Here is a 22,842-nt window from a genome sequence, read left to right on the forward strand (position 1 = left end):
TGGTAACACAAGTGGCAACTTTATTAATATACTTAATTAGGTTACAAGTCGTCACATAACTTCCTAACTAAAGGAAACAAAACAGGACAGAATGGAGTAGGCAAAAAAACTTTCCATCTCGGCCAATCTGTTGGAAAGCCAAAAATTCCTACTCGGCCCCCAACAGGACGACCAGCAAAGCCCATTCTGCCCCTGGGAGGGAGGGAGGGAAGGAAGCCCAGGGTCACACGGAACAAGGGAATGGCAGGGCAAACAAAATTGGGGGGAGTCCCAGCCAGCCCCCCACCCCACCCCGCTCCTTGCAGGCACGTTCACTTGGTCTCCTCTTCTGGGGCGGATCGACTCCTCCAGCCGCCCAGCAGCAGCACAAGCCTGCAAGAAGCACAAAGCAGCGTCAGTGGGGTTGCCCTGCTCCTCCTCCCTTTCCACTCCGGCAGCCCAGCAAGTGGGGATTGGGCAGGGGGGTGGGGGTTGATGGGGTGGACAAGCTGCACCGGTTTGGGGAGGAAGGAGGAGGGAGCGGAGGGGGGAGTGAGGCGTGGCTGCGGGAGTGGAGGGGGGGAGGAGCACACCCTCGGCAGGGGAGGGGGCAGATGCCTGGACGGTGCTTCCCCTGCCAGGGGAAGCCAGGCCGCTGGGGAAGGGGAGAAAGGCGGAAGGAGGAGGGGGCGCTCCCCGGCCAGCTGGTGGGAATGGAGGGAGGCGGTGACCTTGCCCTCCTGCTGGGGCCACACAGCCTCCCCGGACCCAAGGGAAGCCCAAGAATGGTTCCAAAGGGCCACTTGGGGGCAGGGTGGTCCTGTAGCCTCCTCCCACAGCCTGCCAGCAGAGGCAAGGGGAGGGGCTTCCGCACCCCAGAGGAGGGGTTTCCTTGGGCCAGGGGAGTGGAGCCTGCTTCCCCCTCACTCCTCAGACAGAACTGCACTTCCCTGCTGGATGTCTTCTTGTGGACAGATCTTGTGTCCACGGGGTTGGAGGAGGTCTTCTGGGTGGTCCGGATCCACTGTGCTTCATGGTGTTTCCATTCAGCTGCTGATCTTCAAGGGGAGAGCACGGGGCTGTTGTTCCTGGAAAGAGAGAAGGACATTGGTTCAGAGATTGGGGGTCTTCTCACACTCTCCCCCATGACACCACCAAGCACCAGGGACCCCTGGCAGAATATCCGTGTCCTCATTTACCAGAGGGAGGAGAGAGATTTCCTCTTTCCCTTGGGCTACTTGTACAACTGGCCACAAGGTCCGAAGATGGCATTCCAACACGAGGGAGGGTTGCCCAGATTCCTGCCCGCCCTTCCTGCAGCCCCAGCCTCCTCCCTAACCATCGGGGCCCCTTCAAGTGAAGCCCTGCCTAGATCTACTCACCAGTCGGTCAGGTGGAGAGATCACCGTACTCTGGCGGGTGTCTCTTCTTCTTACAGCCCGCCCACAAGCGCCGAACGGCAGCCCGCAGCCCGTGCCGGGAGTGGAGGGAAAAGGCCTTCTTCACGATCTTCTCCGTCTTGCAGGCAACTCTCCCGACCTCGGGGTCATGGTCGCCAAGCAAGCTCTCCAGCGCTGGAAGGATGAAGGAGAAACTTCAGAAATGGCATGAAGAGATCACCCCACCCTTCGCCAAGCCCCACCATTTCCACACCAAGAGGGAGCAAGTCCTGACTCTTTCTCCCCTGCACTCTGGGAAACCCTACTGCTGAGCATCCCTGAGGATGCAACCGGGACCTTCCATTTGAGGGGACAGGTGGCCCATTCCAGCTCTGTGGTCCCTAAACCTAGGCCTCTCCCCTCACAGAAACTGCCCCTTCCCACCCAGAAACCCGCACTTACCAGCATGGAAGGTCTCTATGTTCCCTTCAGTGAGTATGCTGCCCTTTTTGTGGACCAGGTGACCTAAAAACAAGGGTGGAAGGAAATGGAACTACAGTTCAGGACTCTGCGCATGGACAGCTCACTTCCAACCATTCAGGAGAGGAAGTCCTCCCCTCTCTGATCCTTCTGGGACTGACAGATTGAGCCATTCCTCCAGGGACTCTTATGTCACCTTGGGAGGAAATTAAGTCAAGACTCCTAGCTAACGCTCACTGGGCCAGTCCTCCTGGGGAGGGAACAGCTCCTGCCCCTCCACACCCTTCTGGCAGTGCCCTCAAAGAGAGTGAACCTTTGCCTACCAAGACGACCCATTAAGGGAGACCCAGAAGTCTTGTTTCGCTTACCGATCAGCAGGGCAGCCGTTCTCCTCACTGAAGGCTGCTCGCTGCGGAAGAAGCCCAGGATATTGGTGGCCTCCATCTCCACAGCATCCTCTGTGCCGAGCTGCCGAATCTGGGTTCAAGAGCAAAGACAAATCCCGAGTGAGCAAAGCATCGCCCAAAGGTCCTTGAGCCATTTGAGCCGAGGGACGGACAGGAAGGGGCTGCCCTTACCAGACGCTTGGCGATCTTGTGGAGCAGCTCCTGCAGGCTGTAAGAGTCCCGCGCCAGCAGCCTGCCCTCCAGGTGCCATAGGAGGGCTTCCGCCAGGAGGCTCAGATTGTCCTTCGCAGCCTGCCAAAAGAAAGACCGGAATGGGAGTAAAAAAGCCTCCCAAGGGATTCCAAGAAACCTCTTACGGGGCTTCAAGGAGTAGGGGAGATTTTGGACTTTGGTGGCCTCTAGTTGGCTGAAGCACAGCCGAAGGCAGCCAGGTTCAAGAGGGGAAGCTTTCCCCCATCCCAGGAAAGAAGGGCCCTGGATGAACTCTTGGAAGAGAAAGTGGAAGGGGGTGGGGAGGTCCATTCCCTGAAAGGTTTCAGAGAGGCCTGGATGGGCCAAGCCACAGCGGGACAGCTCGCTGATTCACCACCCCGTGAGGCTAACCCTGGGGCCTGCGACTGGGCGGCTGGACTTGGGGAAGCCTAAACACCTTCGTAGGGGTGGCAGGAAGAAGTGGGCTCTCACCTGTGCTACCTCCAGGTCCTCATCCTCCACATGCATCAGCACCGCGATGAGGGTCGTGATGTTTTCTTCTGTACCCTCATGATGGTGGTGGCGGTGCTGCAGGAGATCCAGATGGGTCCTCATGGCTGCCCTTCGGATCTTAGCCTCCTCCTACAAAGAAGAACAGGGGTCGTTATTAGGGAGGAATTCCTCACCTCCATCACCATGAAGAAGAGCTTGCATGGGTCTCAAGGGGGTGTCCGGTTTCCCTTCTCCAACCCAGTCGGAACCTGCAGGTTGGCCGGCCCTCATAGAGCCGGGGCGGAGGGCTGGCGTGCAAGTACTCACGTGGTGGAAGAGAGGGCGGCACAGGGCAGCCAAGACAGCATTCACCGTGGCCTGATGTTCCGATGGACAGTGCCTCAGCCGCTCCATGAAGGCCAGGACCCCCAAAGTGGCTTCCAGACTGGAGGTCCTGAGCCCTCCCAGGATCCCGGCACTAAAATCCTGGGGTTTCTTTGCCTAGGGTGAAAAAAGGTGGATCCTCGGAGTCCTTTCAAACACATGCTAGTCCACCCCCTGCTAAACAGACCACAGGCCTCTCGGGGGGCTGATGCCGTTTGGCCTCCATCCACTGCCTTGGGGAGGAGATCACTCAAGCCATCCCAGAGGCACAAAGAGGGGGGAGAAGGCGGCATTGGAGCACGTTGGGAATCAGGGCTCCCACTGAGAGATCCATTTCTGTGCCTTCCCTTAAGGATTTCTCCTTCATCCTGTGGCAAGGGTTCCACAGGCTAAACCCACCCAACTGGAGAAATCTCCCCATCACACCTGGGGATGCCTAGGAGCACCAGCCTCAGGCAGGGCTCCCCAAAGAGAGGAGTTTCCATGCCCAGAAATGCTCCCGGGGTCGTGGGTCTGGGTCACTCACTGCCTTCAGCTTTCCATAAATTTGGAGAAGTCCCCTTTCGCTCAGGTAGCGGATGTTCTGGCTGGGGTGGACTAGCCACGCTACCAGGAGTGTCCAGGTCTTCTCCAAGGCGGCGAAGTCTTTGTCTTTCAGGAGCAGCTAAAAGAGGGAAAGGAGGAAAACATCCATCAGCCCCTGGGGCCAGACCCTCCTCTCAGGGAAGCCCACCCTGAGGAACACGCTGCTCACCTCCACAAAGAAGGCCACCTCTGCGGGGGAATGCTGTTCTGGATCTTTGTCCAGGCTGAAGACGGAAGCCAGGTATGCCTTCAGCCTGGCCACTGTGGAGGATGGTGTCTGTAGGAGAGCCCTGCAACACACCAAAGGACCCTGCTGAGTCCTGGGCGGAAGGCCCGGAAAGAGCAGACCTGACCCAAACTACAACAGCCCCCAGGCCTCCTGAGGAATCTCCTATTCACTCCTACTTACCTCACCAAGAGGGCCACACCCTGGAGGCAGCTCTGCGGAGAGCACAGGGATTCCCAGCAGGTCTTCTCTGGGGTCACCTGTGCCACCCTCTCCAGCAGGGTCCGGACAATCTGCGCGGTCTCCCTGCAGAGAAGAGAAGGTTGCTGTCACCAAAGTGTGTGTCTCCTTGCAGGGTGGTGTAGTGTCAAGGGTGGAGGGACTGTGTTGTAACATGGGAGGGAGACCACGGGGTGAAGTGAGTTTCCCCACAGCTGTTTTTTTAACACCGCAGACGCATTTTAAGGCTCTCTGCAGAGTCAAGACGGCTGCAAATTCTGGGGTCTCCTCTGTGTAGCTGAGGGAGGGGACCGCCATGCCAGAGTCACCCCAACAGGCCAGAAATGCTCCTCACCCATCAGAGTGGGACATGGGAGAAATGACCCTAGCCTGTCCTCCCAGAGTGCTGCAAGGAGGACTTGCTGGCCCCACTTTCCCCACCGCCATAACTTACTCAGGAGGCAGGTCTTGGCTGTCTCGGTTCCCGACTTCCTTGGTGGTGTTCTGCAGGCCGGTGAGGATCTTATTGACCAGGCCTACCAGGAGTTCGGGGAACCTCTCCTCCACCTCGCTGGCATACTCCACGCTCCGGATGACGTCCCCGATCTTCTTTGTTGCTCTCCCCTGAGGAGAAGAGGAGAGTCAGGCCTCAGCACACAGTCCGAGGGACAGTTATGGGTCAGGAGAATACCCAGGGCCAGGCCAATGACATGGGTGTCTACACCTACATCTGGGTCTGGAGGAAGCTGGCTCTGGCTTAGGGTGCATGAGGTCAACTGCAAGGGAAAGACATCCACGAGGGGAAAGGGCAAGTCCCCACCTCCCGTGTGAACAGTGACTGCCATCCAAGCCGCCATCCTGTGTAGTGCAGGAAAGGAGGGGCAGAGAGGTGGAGGGAATTCACCCTTGGTTTGTGCCCCTTACCTCTTCCAGATGCACTGAGGAGAACCAATCTGGGGCCAGCTGTCCTCTTCCTGCTTCCTCACCGTCGATGTTCCTGAGAGAGGAGAGGAGAACGAAAAGCTGCTCAAAGAACTTTCCTGTTGGAGATGGCAGCCAGCTGAAGAAGAACACAGGCACCCAAAGAGATGCTAAGCAAGGATCTCGCCTCCCGTGGGAGGTGGCTGGCAGGGGAACTTCATCAGGCCAGAGATCTCCCAAGTCCAGCCTTTCGTGCCCCACTGAGAAGCCCTGGGAAGTGTTCAAAGGGGGCATCGAGACAGGAACCCTCCCCTGCTCCTTCTCCCCAACACCTGCTCATGCCAACAGCATGGGGGTCTCGGAGCTCCCTCTGCTAATAGCCAGCAATAGACTTGCTGGTGTCTGTCTTGCACCTGCTGCCAATCGGCTTCCTTGGGTGATCTCCCCCTCCAGAGTCCTCAGGGAGCAAGCAGGAGGAAACATCCCTCTATGGGGCTCAGACATGGGGGAGCTGCCCCTGTCCCCTGCAGCCTTCTGCTGGCTACGCTAAAAGCCCCCCAGCTCCCTACTGGCTCCTCAGCTGAGAGGAGGGTACCTACCTGGCCGAACTGGGGGTCGGTGGAGAGTCCCACACCTCGTCCTCGATGCTGCTGATCTCATGCATCGTGTCGTCCTCGTCCGTAGAGGAGCACTGGGGAGGAGAGAGAAGAGAAACGGGAGCGTTCCAGGGCTTGCGTTGACCGTGCGAGGCTTCTGAGAGGAACCAAGCTCAAGGGACAGTTGGGAAGACATCCTGCTCTAAAATAAGACCTGCCTCTTGGTAGAAAAGGCATTTGGCATCTCTGCCCAGAAGAGCCTTTCACCACATTTTCGCCCCCTTTCCAATGCCTCAACTGCATTTCCTCCCATCCCACCAATCACAATTTTTCCCATACTGCGGCATCTAGAACTAGAACCATTCCACGTTCTCTCTCCTGCTGGGGAACAGGAGACACACACACAGACAAGCTAGAGCCCGTCCACATGAAAAAATGGATGATCATTTCTGACCTCTGCGGAGGACGAGTCCTCCACCGTGTAGGTGTTCATCATCATCTTCTTGATGAGCCACTTCTTTGGCTTCAGGACTCTGAGAGGAGAAAGGAGAGACATGGCATTAGAACATCAATGCATGCCAGGAGCCCTGTGGATCAAGTGAAAGACCCGTGTAGCCCAGCACCCAACAGTGGACAGCCAGATGCCTATTTAGTTGGTTGTGAACCACTTGAGACCTGGTTACATGTGGCATTAAAGTGTGTTTGTTCAGAGAGAGAGAGAGAGAGAAATCTGGAGAGTCGGAGGTTCCTTGGCAGTCTTCAACTGGCTTCTCCTCCATGAACATGTCTAATCAACCAAGGCTCCCAGGGAAGGTGATCCACCTCTATGATCCCTGGAGCGGCCCTTCAGCTGAGAAAGGTACCTGGGGGAACTGGTGTCACAGTCCCCTTCCGACCCCTCGTCCTCCACGCTGGCATGTGGAGTCTCGGCCCCCGGGAAGGAAGAACTCTGTGAAGGAGAGAAGGGGGAGAAATGGTTGCTCTGGCCCTCGTGTTGAGCTTCCCAGGCTTCAGCAGGGAAAAGGCCAGGCTGATACCATCCAGTGGGCATCACCGGGTGAGCTGAATGCAGGAAGTGGGCCAGAAATGGACATTTTATGTCCCTGAAGAGCTACAGGGGAGGCCGATTCTGCACCACAGCATGACCATATCAGAGGTTTAAGCAAACTATTGTCAGAAGATGGCCACCCACCCTGCAGCTTCTCAGACTAGAGCCATTCCACATTCTCTCTACTCCTGGGCAACACAGGGGACCCACATGCCCACCCACTGTCTTTCCAAGGGAGGGACTAGATGTTCCTTCCTGACCTCTCCAAGGGATGGCTCTTGGTCAGCAGCAGTGTTGTGCAGCCTCCTCTGAACGGTGCTTGGCCTCTGGACGCTAAGAAAAGAAAGAAAGAAGACATGTGAGATCAGAATGAGCTCTGCTTGATGAGAAGAATGAGACATGCAGCCCAGCACCCTGTTTCCAGGAGTGGACAGCCAGATGCCTGCAGGAAGCCCATAGGCTCAGAGCTTCTGCTTCTTGCTAAACTAGCCACCTCCCCTGGCCCCAGAATGAGCTCTTAAGGAAAGTCTTCTGCATCCATGAGCTCTGGATCTGCCCCTCTAGCTGAGAAAAGAGTACCTCGGGGAACTGATGAAACTCTCCACGTCCAGTTCCTGATCCCTTGTGTTGACCTCTGGGATCTCGGCCTCTTGGATGTCGGCACCCTGCAAATGAGAGAAAAAGGAGAGCAATGCGTGAAATTGTGCTCATTCTGATCTTCCTAGGGCCGTGGGTTTTAGGTTTTCTCCCTCCATTTTCTTTGAATTCATGCTTATTTCTTTAGATTATTTAGATTTTTTGATTTAAAAATCTTATTAAAAAAGAAACAATGTGCTCTAACATTAACTGTTATTGGGAGTGCCAGGGCACAGCCACCACATGCTTGTGGCCATTTTGTTTCATGGTATGCCCAACAATGAACCTCCACTGTGATTTGAGTTTTGTTGTGGTCAACAAAATGGCCACCACCCTTCAAAATGGCCACCACCCTTCAAAATGGACATCGGAATCAGTTGGCTGCACTCTGGAGCTCTGGTCCAAAGACAGCATGTCAGGTAGGTCTCTGAGATCTCTTTCTTTATCCAAAGAAAAGCAGTCATTAACAGAAACATCAATGCATGGGAGCTCTAGAATTGAATGCTAATAAAGTGACAGGAATCATGTCCTTACCTCACAAGACAATTCAGTGGCAATGGTCTGCAGGAACCACCCATCATCTTCAACCGTGAAGACACTGCAGGAAGAAATACAATGGCATGAGTACCTCGGAAGAGCCTTGCTGGATCAGACCAAAGATGCATCTAGCCCAGCACTCTGCTTCCAATAGGGGACTGCCGGATGCCTCCAGGAGGCTGTCTCCTGTGACCTTAAATCTAGTGGATATCACCACCACATCTCGTAGGACTGAATTCTTCTACAAAATGTATGAAGATGTCATTTTTGTCTGCCCTGCACCTCTTGCCAGTCTGCCGCACTGGATCCATCCCAGATCCAGGCTGGCAGGGGGACAGAAAACCTTCCCTACACAACATTTCAAGAAGAAACTCTACCTCCTCCGGGAACTGGTGGCAACTCCTTCATCCAGGATCTCGTTCCCAGTGTTGACATGCTGGATCCTGGAGCCGTCTGAGAATGACTTCTGTGAAGGAGAGAGGAGAGAGGAATGGGTGCTCTGGCGCTCACTTGATCTTTCCAGGGGGTCTGGGGGCCAAACTTCACACCTCCTTCAAAGGGTCCGTAACAGATGCGCTTAAAGCAGGAAGTGGCTCCTTTGCACCTCAAAACAGTGCTGGGGAGAAGGATTTGGAAAAGGAGCGTGGCCACTTCAGAGGCAAATAACCCTGGGCAGCCATGTTCAGGACCCCTCCCCCCTTCATACCATGCTCCCCCACAGAATTGGGCCCCTGCAGTTGCATTCCTGTTCTCATGTTGTTTTTCTTGATGATGCATCTAAGCTACTATTTAGAGTCTTGCAAATATATATATAAATTTAGAATGGATTTTTTTTTTAAAAATTATCTTTATTTTTTCTTTTCATTCAGCTGATTTTTCATTTATATATATATATATATATATATATAGATAGATAGAGAGAGAGAGAGAGAGAGAGAGAGAGAGAGAGAGAGAGTTTATTTTAGTCTATTTTTGCTCCTTTTGGTTTTGGTTTCTCTTTCCCCACAACAAAAAGAGTGCATCCTTCCTGAAGTGAAGAGAGATCTACCGGCCTCGAGTGGGACCCCAGGTTCACCACAAGAAGCCATTCCTAAAACCAATGTCAGCGAATGGGCCCCCCAGACTGAACACACTTTCATGGCCATTTATTTCATGGGTGCCATTGTGTCAGAGCGAATGGAAACAAATATGAATGGTATCCGTTTCCATCCGTTTAAAAAATAAATGCATGTGATTCTCAAAATGTAACTGGGCTCAGGGAGGAACCAAACCCAAAAATCTACTGAACTCCAGAGATCAGCCTCCCCCACCTCTCATTCCTGGGGAGTTGGGTGAGATCATAGGTATTAGACCATTTGGAGTCACAGGGTCCCGAATGAGAGTCAGGCCTCTTGCTGTATGGGACACTGTGGTTTCACATCCAGGGGTGGTGCTTTTAAATCAGAGAAGCTTAGCTAAGTTCGTCTCTTTGCTGGGAAGAGCTACTGGCCACCTGATGCAGCCTCTTGTTTTGAGGGCCCTTCTGATGCTCAACTACATGCTAAGCGAAGCCAGAAAGGGGGCCATGTGGAGCCGAGAAGTGGCAGAGGGGAAGGAGTGCCCAATCTGCCCCAAGGAAGACTTTCCCACTCTAGTTCCCCTCCAGACTGCTCCCTTCCTGGACGTGTTCTGTGCTTGGTAGTCCAGAACAAAAGAGAAGTCTGGAACCCTGGAGGGAGAAAGCGATTTGGGGCAGGAAAGCGGAATGAAGAAGTGAGGGGTGGAAGACAGGTAGACACACCCCTCTTCGCTCTCAGCACTTCCCATCCCCAAAGTTCCCATGCTGCTTCCTCCATAGGGCGGGTCTCCCACCTTTGCATGAGTCACTTGTAGTCGAGCCCAGATTTTCACTCATCCCACCCACCCAATTCACTGCTACCACCACTGCAAATATAGATGCAGATGGCTTTTCCAGACCAGTTCTCAAAGCATCCCTTCAACCTGCTAAGACTGGATCTCTACCACACGCCCTCTATTCTAGCTCAAAATGGGGCCTCTCCCACCCCCTCCAAGCCCTGCCATGTACAGACTGGGTTTCCATCCATTACCAGTGACCATTTGCTGGTTTCGGCCACGGAGCGCTCTTCATTAGTCTCCTGTGGCTGGAAGTCACTGAGAGGAGAAACAAGACAAAAGACACAAGTCAGTGAGTGTGTCGAAGGAACCCCGAGTACCCAGTTTCCAAGAGTGGACAGCCGGATGCCTCATGGCAGGGCGTGAGGGCAAGGACCCCCCACCCCCACCCCCAGGACCAGAAGGGACATTTCCGTCTCACTAGCAGGAAGTCTGGGGTGGCCAGAGGGTGGGGCTCAGCATTCCCTCTAAGAGAGCATTCCATGTTGACTGCATCTCCCAGAATCACCAGCATAGGCGGAACTGGGGGGGCAGGCAGGGCAGGTGCCCTGGGCGCCACTGAGGTGGGGGCGTCACGCCAGTCCCTGCCACCCCCACCCCATTGCCCACCTGCCCAGCCCCGGGGGGGGGGGCCCTCAGCCACTTGCCTCCAGCTCGGGCCTAGGATGGGAGCAGCCTGCAAACTGCAGAGCTCTCCTTCTCTCCCTGGCGCCTCTCAGCTGATCGGCGGGTGGGCAGTGGGGCTTCCAGAGAGGCCTCCTCCGAGTAGGCCTCCCTGAAGCCTGGACTGGAGTAGGCCCCAGCAAGCCCGGAAGGAGGAGGCTGGCAGAGCTCCCTGCAGCAGAGCAGAGCATCCGGCACAGCCCTTGCGAGGTAGGCTGTGAATTCCTTTTTGTGGTGGTTACCCCCCTCTATAGGGATCTGCTTGCCATGGGGCTTTGATATGGGGGGTGGGGCGAGACTGAGGAGTCTCTGAGTATTTAGTTTAAAACAGACCGAAAAATGTGCTGGCTTTAAAAACAAAAACTATCTAAAAAGGCCTATAAGTGGCTTGTTTCATGTCAGAAAATTACAAAAACTTCTGGAACAAATATTTATTCATTCATTCTTTCTTTCTTTCATTCATTCATAAATGCACTTATGTTCAAGTTGTTTTGCAACCCAGAAGGTCTGAGTGAGAACTGTGAAGCATGTCTTGTGCTTTTATTTTATTTTATTTTTCTCGTGTGTGAACTGCTCTCCAATAACTTGCAGGGACTTCAGGGTCAATCTGGCCAACATGTGAATGCAGCACCTCCATTCCAGAGGAGGAGATGTGTGTTAAAGGGCTTTAAAAGCCTCCTGTGGATGGAAAACCTCCTGGAATCAAACTTGACTGAATTTGTTCAGAATTCTCAGAAAACAAACATAGGCTCACCCTGCATCGTTAATCTGCAGCGAGGGGGCCATTTTAATAATTAGCGTTGCTAGTGTGTTCTAGGCATTAAAAGTAGCACAAATATATAGTACTCAATGTCTATCACTATATACTGTGAAGTGTGCATGTGAAATGTATTGCCAGGCAGCATACTTATTTTGAAATACCAGACTTAAATCCTTGGGGGCCTGGGGTGTGTGGAGGCCCTGGACTTTGAGGGTCTGGGGGCCCATTTTAAAATCTCATCTTGGCCCATTCCAACCTTGCTCTGCCCCTGGCGGTCACGACACATGGGTTTCTGCACAACACCTGCACAGAAGAAACTCCCATGTAGAAAATGTGTCTCTTGTAAATTGACCCTGAATTTCCGATCCATGACTGGGATATTTGAGAGTTAGAGTCAATAATAAAAGAGCAGCACACTGCTTGTGACAGGAAGGGGCAAATTACAATGATTTCTTAGTCTGGCAGGGGCTGGTTTTGGCCCTGGCAGAACTTGGCTGTCTGCTCCTGTTGCAAATGCCTCTGTCTAGGGTGGCAAACTCATGTATCCTCCTCCCTCTTGGTGTCAAAGTACGCACTGGTGTGGTGGATGCACATATACCCCATCATGAGCCAACAGTCATCATAAGACAAAGGCTGGCAGGAATCATTCGCTGGTTTATAGACACCCCACCACCACCACCACCACCACCACTACCACCACCTTCTTCCCCTATTTTGCTTGTGGCTATTTGGGCAGGTGATCCTCGAGTCTAGGACAAAGTCATGTTTTTTAAAAAAGAATGAGATGAGACAGAGAAAATGACACTTGGGATCCTCGCATAACTCCTGACTGTTGTTCTAAGTCTTTTACAGAGATGGCTCATGTTTTCAGGTTCTGATCAACAACCATGTCTAGATGGTACAGTGTCCTTTTAACAAGGATTTCCAGATATTGTTGACTACAAGCCCCATCATTCCTGTTTGGACAGGGGCGCAGTTTCAGTGCTTGCCCTAGGCGCTATTTTCCCTCGTTATGCCTCTGATCACCAGCTGGGGATTATGGGATTGGTAGCCAACAACATCTGGGGTTCCCTGTTAGAGGAAACACTGGTGGGGCTTCCTAGCTATGACTGGTAGGACTTGGGAAGTGCAGCTTCTCCCACCCCGGGAGCCCTCTGCTGAGACAAGCAGCACCTGCCCAAGTCCCCTCTTCTCCCCTGGCTGGGCTGTAGCTTGGGGTGGGGGTGGGGGGGTCCTGAAGCTCAGAATCTCCATTAGGAAAAATATCTCAGCTCCCTGGTTGGGGCTTGGAGAGTGGCTACCGGTCAGAGTAGACCACCATGAACCGAGTAGAGCAATGGTCTGACTCAGCACCACCTGTTCCAAGGGGCTGCCACGACCCCCTCCTCTGCCCCCCAGAGGGGTTTCCACTGCTCCCCATCCCAACTGCTCCCTTTCCCCTGCAACCGCTCAAGGAGGCACCAGGGCATCCGGCCCTGAAGGAGCAGCCAGCCACACCCTGGCTCCAGCCTCCTGCTCTGGGTGGCTGCAGGGCTCACCTGGAATCCAGGGGCTGAGAAATGCTGGGCCACGCACACCAGCCCATGGAGCCTCTCAGCCCCCCAGTCCTCAGAGAGCAGACTAGGGGACCGATCCCCCCACCCGACCCATCCTCCTTTGAAACCCTAGAAGAGAGCTCAGTGTGCATGAGAACCCTCCCTGGCCTCCTGTGCCTGAACCCCTGGAGCCTCCCCCAAAGCCCAGCTAGCTCAGACTGATGGGCTTTGGAGATCCCTTTGCCTGCCCTTGCTGCCTTTCCTTTCTGTCTGGTGCTTCTTGTGAACAGGGACCTCTTTTGGGGGGGCAGCTTATGAAACCCTGGCAGGGGCCATGCTTCTTGAAAGGGTCCCAAGTGGTCTTCAAATCCAAGGTGCCATAAATCAAGACTGGGCCCGGATAACCCAGGAGGAGCAGGAGGACGTACCTGAGAGGAGCCACAGGAGTAGCCCCACCAAGGCTGCCCACGCCGCGGAGTAAGGGGCATCCTTCTCCCATGTCCTGCCAAGGAGAGAGGAGAGCAGCAGTGAGGATGGGCTGGGCCAGTTTGTTCAGACCCACCAGGGTCAGCCCAGAGGGACCAGGAGGGACTCACTTCCTAGATTTCCCACCTTGACCCCAACCGCTTTGAGAACTTTGGTGGTCTCTCCCCGCATTGAACCTCTTTGGGGCAGGGTGGTGAACCCTCCCTTTGAACTCCTTGCCTCCCAGCCCAAGATGGACCAAATTTGGCATGAGCAGCAGGGGAGACCGCAATGCCCTCCTGCCACCAGTCGAGTCCAGGGGCTCCAAGAGCAGCAGCGGAACCTCCAGCCCCATCAGGATCCGTCGGAACCCCAGCGCCATGGCGACCAGGTCAACAAACCCAGCCCCGGGATGCAGCTCAGCAACTGCCACTTTCTGAATCTAAACAAGTCCTTCGGCTACTACAGAGATGTATATTCCACTCTCCAACCAAAGTACTCAAAGCGGTTTACACAGAGAAATAAATCAAGAACACCAGGATAAGATGGTCCCCTGTCCCCAAAGGGCTCTCAATCCAAAAAGAAACATCAAGCAGATGCCAGCAACACCACGGGAGGGGTGCTGGGGCTGGATAGGGCCAGTTGCTCTCCCCCTGCTAAATATGAGAGTATCACCATTTTGAAAGATGTCTCTTGCTCAGTTAGCAGAACTCCCAGGGCCCAGTGGTGGGCGTGGGGCACCAGCAGGCAGGGTTGCCAACTCTGTAACTAATCCTGCTCCTGTGATTTCTGAACGGGGAAGCTGCCGGGAGCTCAGGCAGGCCAGGAGCTCCTTCCCCTCCACTGTGCAGGTAGCTCCACTCTGTGTTTCCTCACTGGAAGAGGTCCTGGAGGAGGGAGGGGGCTGATGAGCCAACAATGAGAGGCTGGTGGTCCATGAAGACCCTGTGAAGATGGGCTGGGCCAGTCCCTTCCTGCCCACCAGGGTCAGCCCAAAGGGGCCAGGACAGTCTCGTTTCCTAAATGTTTCCACCCTGACCCAAATCAAACCCCTGGGGGTCTCCCCCCACCCCATTAACCTATTTGGGGCAAGTCGGTGGACACTCACTCTGGACTCCTTGCCCGAGGCCATGTTCTGCACTCCCTCATGGCCAAAATTGGACGGAAATTGGCCGTGAGCAGCAGGAGAGGCCAGAAAGTCCTCCTGTCAATGGTCGAGTCCAGAGAGTTTGAAGGCAGCAGCGGAACCTCCAGCTCCATCAGGATCCGTCGGAACCACAGCACCATGGCGACCAGTAAACACGCCTGGCCGGGGACCCCCCCCCTCCAGCAACTGCCATATTGGGATCTAAACAAGGATGGCGGAACTCCCAGGCCCAGTGGTGGGCACGAGGCACCAACAGCCACAGGGTTGCCAACTCTCTACCTGGTCCTGCTCCTGTGACTTCAGCAGACGCCTGACATGCAGAGCTTAAGCTAGTGAAGCGGTTTCCCATCTCTTTAGGCTAGGAATGGCTTCACCTGCTCAAACTGGTCAAGCTTTTGCTCAGAGCAGAGGAGCCAGGCTACATCAAGAGGGGGCAATTCCCATCCTACACAGAACCTGCAACTGCCACTTGGCAGAACTGGCCCTTTCTATCCTCCCTCCATCTCCCTTCCTCAACATTTCATTTCTTTTATATCCTAGTTTTAGTTTAAAAATATCAAAGAGGCTTACAAACAATAGAACTCGTATTATCTCAGTCAAAGTTGTTAAGTTTTCACAAGCTATAGAGGAAGAAGCCTTCCAAAACAAGGAGGTCATCATCACCATCGATCCAAAGAGGGAGGGAAGGGGAGAGGGAGAGAGAGAGAACGAACGCCTCTCTGCAGGGGTGTTGCTGGAGACTTAAAATGTTCCTGATCCTGACCCCTTTTGAGCATCCAATCCAGGCACACCCAGCTCCCAAGAATGACAAAGGTTTTTTTAAAGCCACCTAATGGCCCAGCAAGGAAGCAGCCTGCCTAGAGAGCAGGAGGCTGTTGCTTTCGAATCTCTGCTGTTGTGTTTCCCCAACAATGAGAAACTCCTATATTGGGCTGCAGCTCAGAGAGGCCAGGAGCTCCTTCTCCTGCTCTGTGCAGGTGGCTCCATTCTGCGCTTCCTCGCTGGAAGAGGTCCTGATGAAGGGAGGGGGCTGACGGGGCTATGAGCCAGCGATGAGGGGCTTGTGCTCCATAAAGACCAAGAGAAGATGGGCTGGGCCACTCCCTTCCTGCCCACCAGGGTCAACCCAAAGGGACCAGGAGGGACTCACTTCCTAAATGTCTCCACCTTGACCCAGATCCGACCCCTGGGGGTCTCACCCCCCATTAACCTTTTTGGGGCAGGTCGGTGGACACTCACTCTGGACTCCTTGCCCGAGGCCATGTTCTGCGCTCCCTCACAGCCAAAAGGGGACGGAAATTTGCCGTGAGCAGCAGGAGAGGCCAGAAAGTCCTCCTGCCAACGGTCGAGTCCAGAGAGTTTGAAGGCAGCAGCGGAACCTCCAGCCCCATCAGGATCCGCCGCGACCGGTAAACACTCCCAGCCGGGGACCCCCCCCCTCCAGCAACCGCCATGTTTGAATGTACACAGGGATGGCAGAACTCCCAGGCCCAGTGGTGGGTGCGAGGCACCAGCAGGCAGGGTTGCCAACTCTCTACCTGGTCCTGCTCCTGTGACTTCAGCAGACGCCTGACATGCAGAGCTTAAGCTAGTGAAGCAGTTTCCCATCTCTTTAGGCTAGGAATGGCTTCACCTGCTCAATCTGCTCAAGCTTTTGCTCAGAGCAGAGGAGCCAGGCCACATCAAGTGGGGGCAATTCCCATCCTCCACATAAGTGCCACTTGGCAGAACGGGCCCTTTCTACCTTCCCTCCATCCCCCTCCACAACGTTTCATTTCTTTTATATCCTTATTTTAGGTTAACAATATCAAAGAGGCTTACAAACAATAACACTCATGTTATCTCATTCTAAGCTACCGAGGAAGAAGCCTTCCAAAACAAGGGGGTCATCATCACCATTGATCCAAGGAGGGAGGGAGGGAGAGAGAGAGAGAGAGAGAGAGAGATCCTCTCTGCAGGGGTGTTGCTGGAGACTTAAAATGTTCCCGAGCCTGACCCCTTTTGAGCATCTAATGCAGGCACACCCAGCTCCCAAGAATGACAAATGTTTTTTTAAGCCACCTAATGGCCCAGCAAGGAAGCAGCCTGCCTAGAGAGCAGGAGGCTTTTGGTTTCGAATCTCTGCTGGTGTGTTTCCCCAACAATGAGAAACTCCTATATTGGGCTGCAGCTCAGAGAGGCCAGGAGCTCCTTCTCCTGCTCTGTGCAGGTGGCTCCATTCTGCGCTTCCTCGCTGGAAGAGGTCCTGATGGAGGGAGGGGCCTGACGGGGCTATGAGCCAGCGATGAGGGGCTTGTGCTCCATAAAGACCAAGAGAAGATGGGCTGGGCCACTCCCTTCCTGCCCACCAGGGTCAACCCAAAGGGACCAGGAGGGACTCACTTCCTAAATGTCTCCACCTTGACCCAGATCCAACCCCTGGGGGTCTCACCCCCCATTAACCTTTTTGGGGCAGGGCGGTGGACACTCACTCTGGACTCCTTGCCCGAGGCCATGTTCTGCGCTCCCTCACAGCCAAAAGGGGACGGAAATTTGCCGTGAGCAGCAGGAGAGGCCAGAAAGTCTTCCTGCCAACGGTCGAGTCCAGAGAGATTGAAGGCAGCAGCGGAACCTCCAGCCCCATCAGGATCCGTTGCGACCAGTAAACACTCTCGGCCAGGGACCCCCCCCCCAGCAACCACCATGTTTGAATGTACACAGGGATGGCAGAACTCCCAGGCCCAGTGGTGGGCATGAGGCACCAGCAGGCAGGGTTGCCAACTCTTTACCTGTTCCTGCTCCTGTGACTTCAGCAGACGCCTGACATGCAGAGCTTAAGCTAGTGAAGCGGTTTCCCATCTCTTTTGGCTAGATATGGCTTCACCTGCTCGATCTAGTCACACTTTTGCTCAGAGCAGAGGAGCCAGGCCACATCAAGTGGGGGCAATTCCCATCCCCACCGAATCTGCAACTGCCACTTGGCAGAACTGGCCCTTTCTATCCTCCCTCCATCTCCCACCCCACCCCCAGTGCAGAATTCTCAGGGCCAAGTGGTGGGCATGGGGCACAAGCAGGCAGGGTTGCCAACTCTCTAACCAATCCTGCTCCTGTTCCTGTAGAAGATACCTGGTTACAGAAATTAAAATGGCAAAGATTTTCCCATATCTGCATTTCCATGAAAGTAAAAGCTTCAGCTACTTAATTTTTGAATGTCAAGACATTTTTAAAGGCACAGGAGCCAGGTCAGTAAAAAACATTGGCAACCCTTCAGATTGGGATCCAGACTGAAGTCTGTTCCTGAGCACACATGGCTGGGTGACAACAGGGCCATGCCTTTCCTCCAAGGGGCAGGAGGAATGTTCCAAACATTTAGACCCCCAGATCTTCAGAGAAGTAAAGGGAGATGTCTCCACACAGGTGTTACGGTGCATGACTGAGAGGCTGCTAATAAATTTGGATAATAGAGTTTCTAAGGAGCAGAAACCTTGGCAGAGGGTTTGTGTGTTTGTAAAAGGGGGTCCAGGCCAGGAAACTCCTTCTTTCTGGATCATAGCAGGGCTGCACTCCTAAGGCCATTGTGGCCAGCAAGCCAAGCGCAGCAGATGGACAGTCAAGTCTCACGTCCTGCTAGATGTTCCACAAGTCTACTGGCTTGGCGCTATGACACCTTCAGGCCCCTGGGAGGAAAGAAGCAAAAATTGTGTCAGGCACATTTCAGGGCGATCACACTCACACACACGGATGGTGCTACTATATTGTCATTCTGCGAATCCATACTTCTGTGGCTTGTCACAGAACAAGGAGCCTCTGGAACTCACCGATACAGCACACAATAGACCCGTCCGTCCCCACAGCAATGGTGCCTTGCAGAGCAATCCATTCTGTTTCTTTCTTTATTGTTAAATTTCTATACCTCTTTTCATTAAAACCATCTGAAGGTGGGTCACACAAAAGTTAACACAAGACTACAAAAATCACACAATTAAAATATCATTTGTTTATTATTTTAATTATTTAACATATTCCTATACCACCCAAAACTTGCATCTCTGGGTGGTTTACAATTACAGGTGAAACTCGGAAAATTAGAATATCGTGCAAAAGTCCATTAATTTCAGTAATGCAAATTAAAAGGTGAAACTGATATATGAGACAGACGCATTACATGCAAAGCGAGATAAGTCAAGCCTTAATTTGTTATAATTGTGATGATCATGGCGTACAGCTCATGAAAACCCCAAATCCACAATCTCAGAAAATTAGAATATTACATGGAACCAAGAAGACAAGGATTGAAGAATAGGACAATATCGGACCTCTGAAAAGTATACAGTGTACTGTGCTTGATTGGCCAGCAAACTCGCCTGACCTGACCCCATAGAGAATCTATGGGGCATTGCCAAGAGAAGGATGAGAGACATGAGACCAAACAATGCAGAATTGCTGAAGGCCACTAATGAAGCATCCTGGTCTTCCATAACACCTCATCAGTGCCACAGGCTGATAGCATCCATGCCACGCCGCATTGAGGCAGTAATTGCTGCAAAAGGGGCCCAAACCAAGTACTGAATACATATGCATGCTTATACTTTTCAGAGGTCCGATATTGTTCTGTTCTACAATCCTTGTCTTCTTGGTTCCATGTAATATTCTAATTTTCTGAGATTGTGGATTTGGGGTTTTCATGAGCTGTACGCCATGATCATCACAATTATAACAAATTAAGGCTTGACTTATCTTGCTCTGCATGTAATGCGCCTGTCTCATATATCAGTTTCACCTTTTAATTTGCATTACTGAAATTAATGGACTTTTGCACGATATTCTAATTTTCCGAGTTTCACCTGTAAAATAATATAAACATTAAAATGATTAACATTAAAAGAATTTAAAACCCAACATTAAAAATATTAAAACTATACAGCTAATTAAAAGCCTGGGTGAACAAATATGTCTTCAGTGCCTTTTTAAAAGTTGCCAGAGATGGGGAGGCAAGAATATTAGCAAAAATATAAAAATACAGCTCTGATTAAAAGATTTAAAAACAAGCATAATATAACCATAAAAGATGCAAAGCAACAGCAATAGAAACGGAGGCTATTCCCACGATTGCAGAAAATCGGGCTGTGAGCCAAGTGGTTCTTGAGCGGGTAACAGTATTATCAATTTTGTTACTACCCATTTTGCTACCTCAAGACCACCAGCTGCTGCAGCATATGTAGATTTGGAGAGGGGACGCAATGAATGCACTAAAAATATTTTATGCTAGTATCCATTCTGGATTATATGCATTTTGGATTATATACATCGGGAAGGATCCAGCTAGAGTTAAGCACAATGAAAGCCCGTTGCTTTCAATGGGAGAGCTGAGTCTGTGCATTGAAATATGGGCGCTTACAAGAGTTTAACGTTTGTCCCTGCTAACTTGGCAAAGAGGCACTTTTTAAACGTGGTGATTCTCTTTTATTGAGGGGGGGGAGTAACTGGCCCTATCCAGCCCCAGCACAGCACCCCTGCAGTGACTGTTGCTGGTGTCTATCTCATGTTTTTCTTTAGATTGTGAGCCCTTTGGGGAGTGGGAGCCCTTTTATTTATTTATTGTTTCTCTGTGTAAACTGCTTTGGAAGCTTTTGTTGATAAGTAGTATATAAATATTTGTCATTGTTGTTTATATTTAACTTTGGCTGGATCAAGCCCATAATTTGTGCATTTTTTGATAATACTTTTTCATAGATATAGTTTATCTTTATGGCTTCTTAAAGGTGGGGAGAGGGCAAACTAGTAAGCTCCCTTGAGTTGGCAAAGGGAGAGAGAAAAAGCTTCCAGAACTGAACAGCAGCCTTCTGTTTTTGCAAAGAATGCCTTAAACCTAACATTTTCCATCATTGTGTTTGTTGGAGACTGGGGCCAAAAGTCTCCTTGGAACAGCTGAGCCATGCAAAACAATAGTAAAAATCAGAGTCATGGTGATGTGTGAAATTTCCTCAGAGTTCTAGGTGGTGGCAGAATGTGGGGTGGGGAAGTGGGGGGAGAGGGAAGGGGGTGGCGCCTGCGGTTTCTTGCTGGAGCAAAGGGATTCCCACATTGGAATGGAACTTGCAGATGTCCCCTCATTCCTGAGACTGAGGTTGTAAAAACAGGGTTCCACTGAGAGAAAGTGAAGACAAGAGGATGAGAGAGTCATTTGATTCTTTATTTTTATTTATTTTTATTATTTTTATTTTTATTTATTATTTTAATTGCAAATAATTCTGCAAAATAAGCTGTTGCAGGGATTCTCAGCCTTGAGTCCCCAGATGTTGTTGGACTACAACTCCCATCATCCCCAGCCATGATGGGAGTTTATGGGAGGAGAGCTGGTTTTGTGGTAGAAAGCATGCACTGTTCCCTTTGCTAAGCAGGGTCCGCCCTGGTTGGGAGACTACATGTGAACACTATAGGATATTCCCCTTAGGGGATGGGGCCTCTCTGAGAAGAGCATCTGCGTCCTTGCATGCAGAAGGTTCCAAGTTCCCTCCTTGGCATCTCCAGGTAGGAGTGAGGGAGACTCCTGCCTGCAACCTTGAAAAAGCCGCTGCCAGTCTGTGTAGACAATACTGCGCTAGATGGACCAATGGTTTGACTCAGTAGAAGGCAGCTGCCTATGTTCCTATGATGGCCAAAGGCCAAGGTGGCTGGGGATGATGGGCACTGTAGTCCAACAACACCTGGGGACCCAAGGCTGAGCACCCCTGTGAGTCTGTCCCAAAAGGCAAAGCCCCATAGTAGTTATACATGGAGGGCTCTGCATAAACCAGGTGCTGAATCACTCCCCCACTCCACACTGAAAGCCGTTTCCCAGCAGATCTAGCAACTGACATGGGCTCTACCGAAATTGCATCCAGCTTGCCACCCCACCGGCTGCCAAAACATTTTGCTTACAGGGAAACGTGGCATTCTAATTAATGTAGAGCTTCCTGCTGGGGCGAAATGTGTGAGGCATTTGGCGGGAAGCTAGCAGAGGTTTGGAAAGAGGGGCCGAAATTCCTCAAGGAGGTGTGGAGGTTTAGCAGATCCCTAATGTACAGCTTTGCGTGAAAGAAAAGCCACTGGCCCATGGGATGCTGGCGTGGGAAGGAAGGGGCCTCGGAGGTCTCCAGCCCTCTGCTCAGTGCAGGAGACTGGAACTGAAGGGCCAGGCATGCAAACGGATCACGTGTGCTCAGAATATGAAAGTTGGGCGAAGTGAGTCTTCATCTGCATGACAGTAGTAGGGTGTGGAAGGAAAGGGGTCTCCTGCTGCGACTTCTAGCAGCCAGTCCTAGGTGCTACCTACCTCTTAATCCTTTCGCCAGCTGGCAGATTGGTCTCCGGCCAGGGAGGGGTGGGTGGGCGGGGGTCCAGGGCATTCTCTGGGCTGCAGTGCTGGGCTGAGCACCATCAGCAAATGTCGGCTCATTCAGGGTGACCCCCACCACCACCCAGGGAGAACACACACCCATCCTGTTTAAAACCTCTGAGCAGCAGCTGGCTCCGTTGTTTAGGATGTTGGTGCTAAAGACACAAAGGTTTTTAGCAGGCCGTGTTACAGGGAGAGGGCTGTAGTTCAACGGTAGAGCTTCTGCTTAGCATGCAGCAGGTCTGAGCTTCAGCCCCTGGAATCCCCAGGGAGGGAGGGAGGGAGGGAGAAGCCATTGTGGGACCCTGGAGAGCCTCTATCAGGTAGTCAGTGCTGAGATGGAAGGACCAATGGTCTGAGTCCATGTAAGGCAGCTTCCTAGGTAGTATTACTGAGTATTTGCCTTTGGTATCCAGCCACCAGCCCAGCTCTCTCACTGCATCTTCTGCCTCTGGCCCTTCATCAGCTTGCTGTTCCTCAGCCATGCCTCTGGCCTCATTGTCCGCATCTGATAGCCACCCTTGGCTGATCCTCCACTCCTTGCCTCCTGGCACCCCACGGGACCTCCCCCTCTGGCCTGTCTGGGTGCTCGGCCAAGATGGGGCAAGAACTGTGAACAGGATCCTGTTCAGGATCCAGATGTTGTACTCAACCTCTGGGGAACCTAGCCATACATAGGAAACATAGGAAACTGCCAGACCATTGGTCTATCTAGCTCAGTATTGCCTTCACAGACTGGCAGTGGCTTCTCCAGGGTTGCAGGCAGGAATCTCTCTCAGTCCTATCTTGGAGAAGCCAGGGAGGGAACTTGAAACCTTCTGCTCTTCCCAGAGTGGCTTCATCCCCGAGGGGAATATCTTGCAGTGCTCACACATCAAGTCTCCCATTCATATGCAACCAGGGCAGACCCTGCTTATCTATGGGGACAAGTCATGCTTGCT

The 22,842-nt window shown here is 52.5% G+C and overlaps 2 protein-coding genes across 13 annotated transcripts in view; both read right to left on the reverse strand.

Moving 5' to 3' along the window:
• Positions 1 to 18,192, reverse strand: LOC128333313 (uncharacterized). Of its 12 annotated transcripts, none has more exons than XM_053268693.1 (22): positions 18,008 to 18,144; positions 13,361 to 13,434; positions 10,169 to 10,232; positions 8,459 to 8,547; positions 8,079 to 8,142; positions 7,488 to 7,573; positions 7,169 to 7,241; positions 6,724 to 6,809; positions 6,315 to 6,393; positions 5,864 to 5,955; positions 5,268 to 5,340; positions 4,798 to 4,967; positions 4,308 to 4,430; positions 4,068 to 4,188; positions 3,840 to 3,977; positions 3,257 to 3,430; positions 2,930 to 3,079; positions 2,417 to 2,536; positions 2,207 to 2,315; positions 1,821 to 1,883; positions 1,362 to 1,553; positions 1 to 1,067 (listed from the first exon to the last, which is right to left on the reverse strand). In XM_053268693.1, the coding sequence occupies exons 2-21, from the start codon at positions 13,429 to 13,431 to the stop codon at positions 1,369 to 1,371; spliced, it is 2,130 nt and encodes a 709-aa protein (XP_053124668.1). In that variant the 5' UTR covers positions 13,432 to 13,434; positions 18,008 to 18,144; the 3' UTR covers positions 1 to 1,067; positions 1,362 to 1,368. The 12 variants fall into 12 exon arrangements, with proteins under 12 accessions (XP_053124668.1, XP_053124670.1, XP_053124662.1 ...); XM_053268695.1 differs by lacking the exon at positions 18,008 to 18,144 and adding an exon at positions 17,313 to 17,530; XM_053268687.1 differs by lacking the exon at positions 18,008 to 18,144 and adding an exon at positions 15,784 to 15,943.
• Positions 18,064 to 22,842, reverse strand: part of LOC128333315 (synaptotagmin-like protein 2) — a 23,880-nt gene continuing 19,101 nt past the window's right edge. The window contains exon 8 of the mRNA XM_053268707.1: positions 18,064 to 18,200. The gene's annotated coding sequence lies outside the window, so the exon portion shown is untranslated. The remainder of the gene's footprint in view (positions 18,201 to 22,842) is intronic.

This window comes from Hemicordylus capensis, chromosome 7, assembly GCF_027244095.1.
Source record: "Hemicordylus capensis ecotype Gifberg chromosome 7, rHemCap1.1.pri, whole genome shotgun sequence".
Classification (NCBI taxonomy): Eukaryota; Metazoa; Chordata; class Lepidosauria; order Squamata; family Cordylidae; genus Hemicordylus; species Hemicordylus capensis.

Excerpts from the sequence above, each read along its gene's own strand:
- LOC128333313 (XM_053268685.1), bottom strand. The coding sequence starts at position 13,779 with ATGGCGCTGGGGTTCCGACGGATCCTGATGGGGCTGGAGGTTCCGCTG. Across the intron at positions 8,143-8,458 it reads GCCACCAGTTCCCGGAGGAG|TGTCTTCACGGTTGAAGATG; the intron begins GTAGAGTTTCTT and ends TTCTTCCTGCAG. Across the intron at positions 4,431-4,797 it reads AGCCAAGACCTGCCTCCTGA|GGAGACCGCGCAGATTGTCC; the intron begins GTAAGTTATGGC and ends TCTTCTCTGCAG.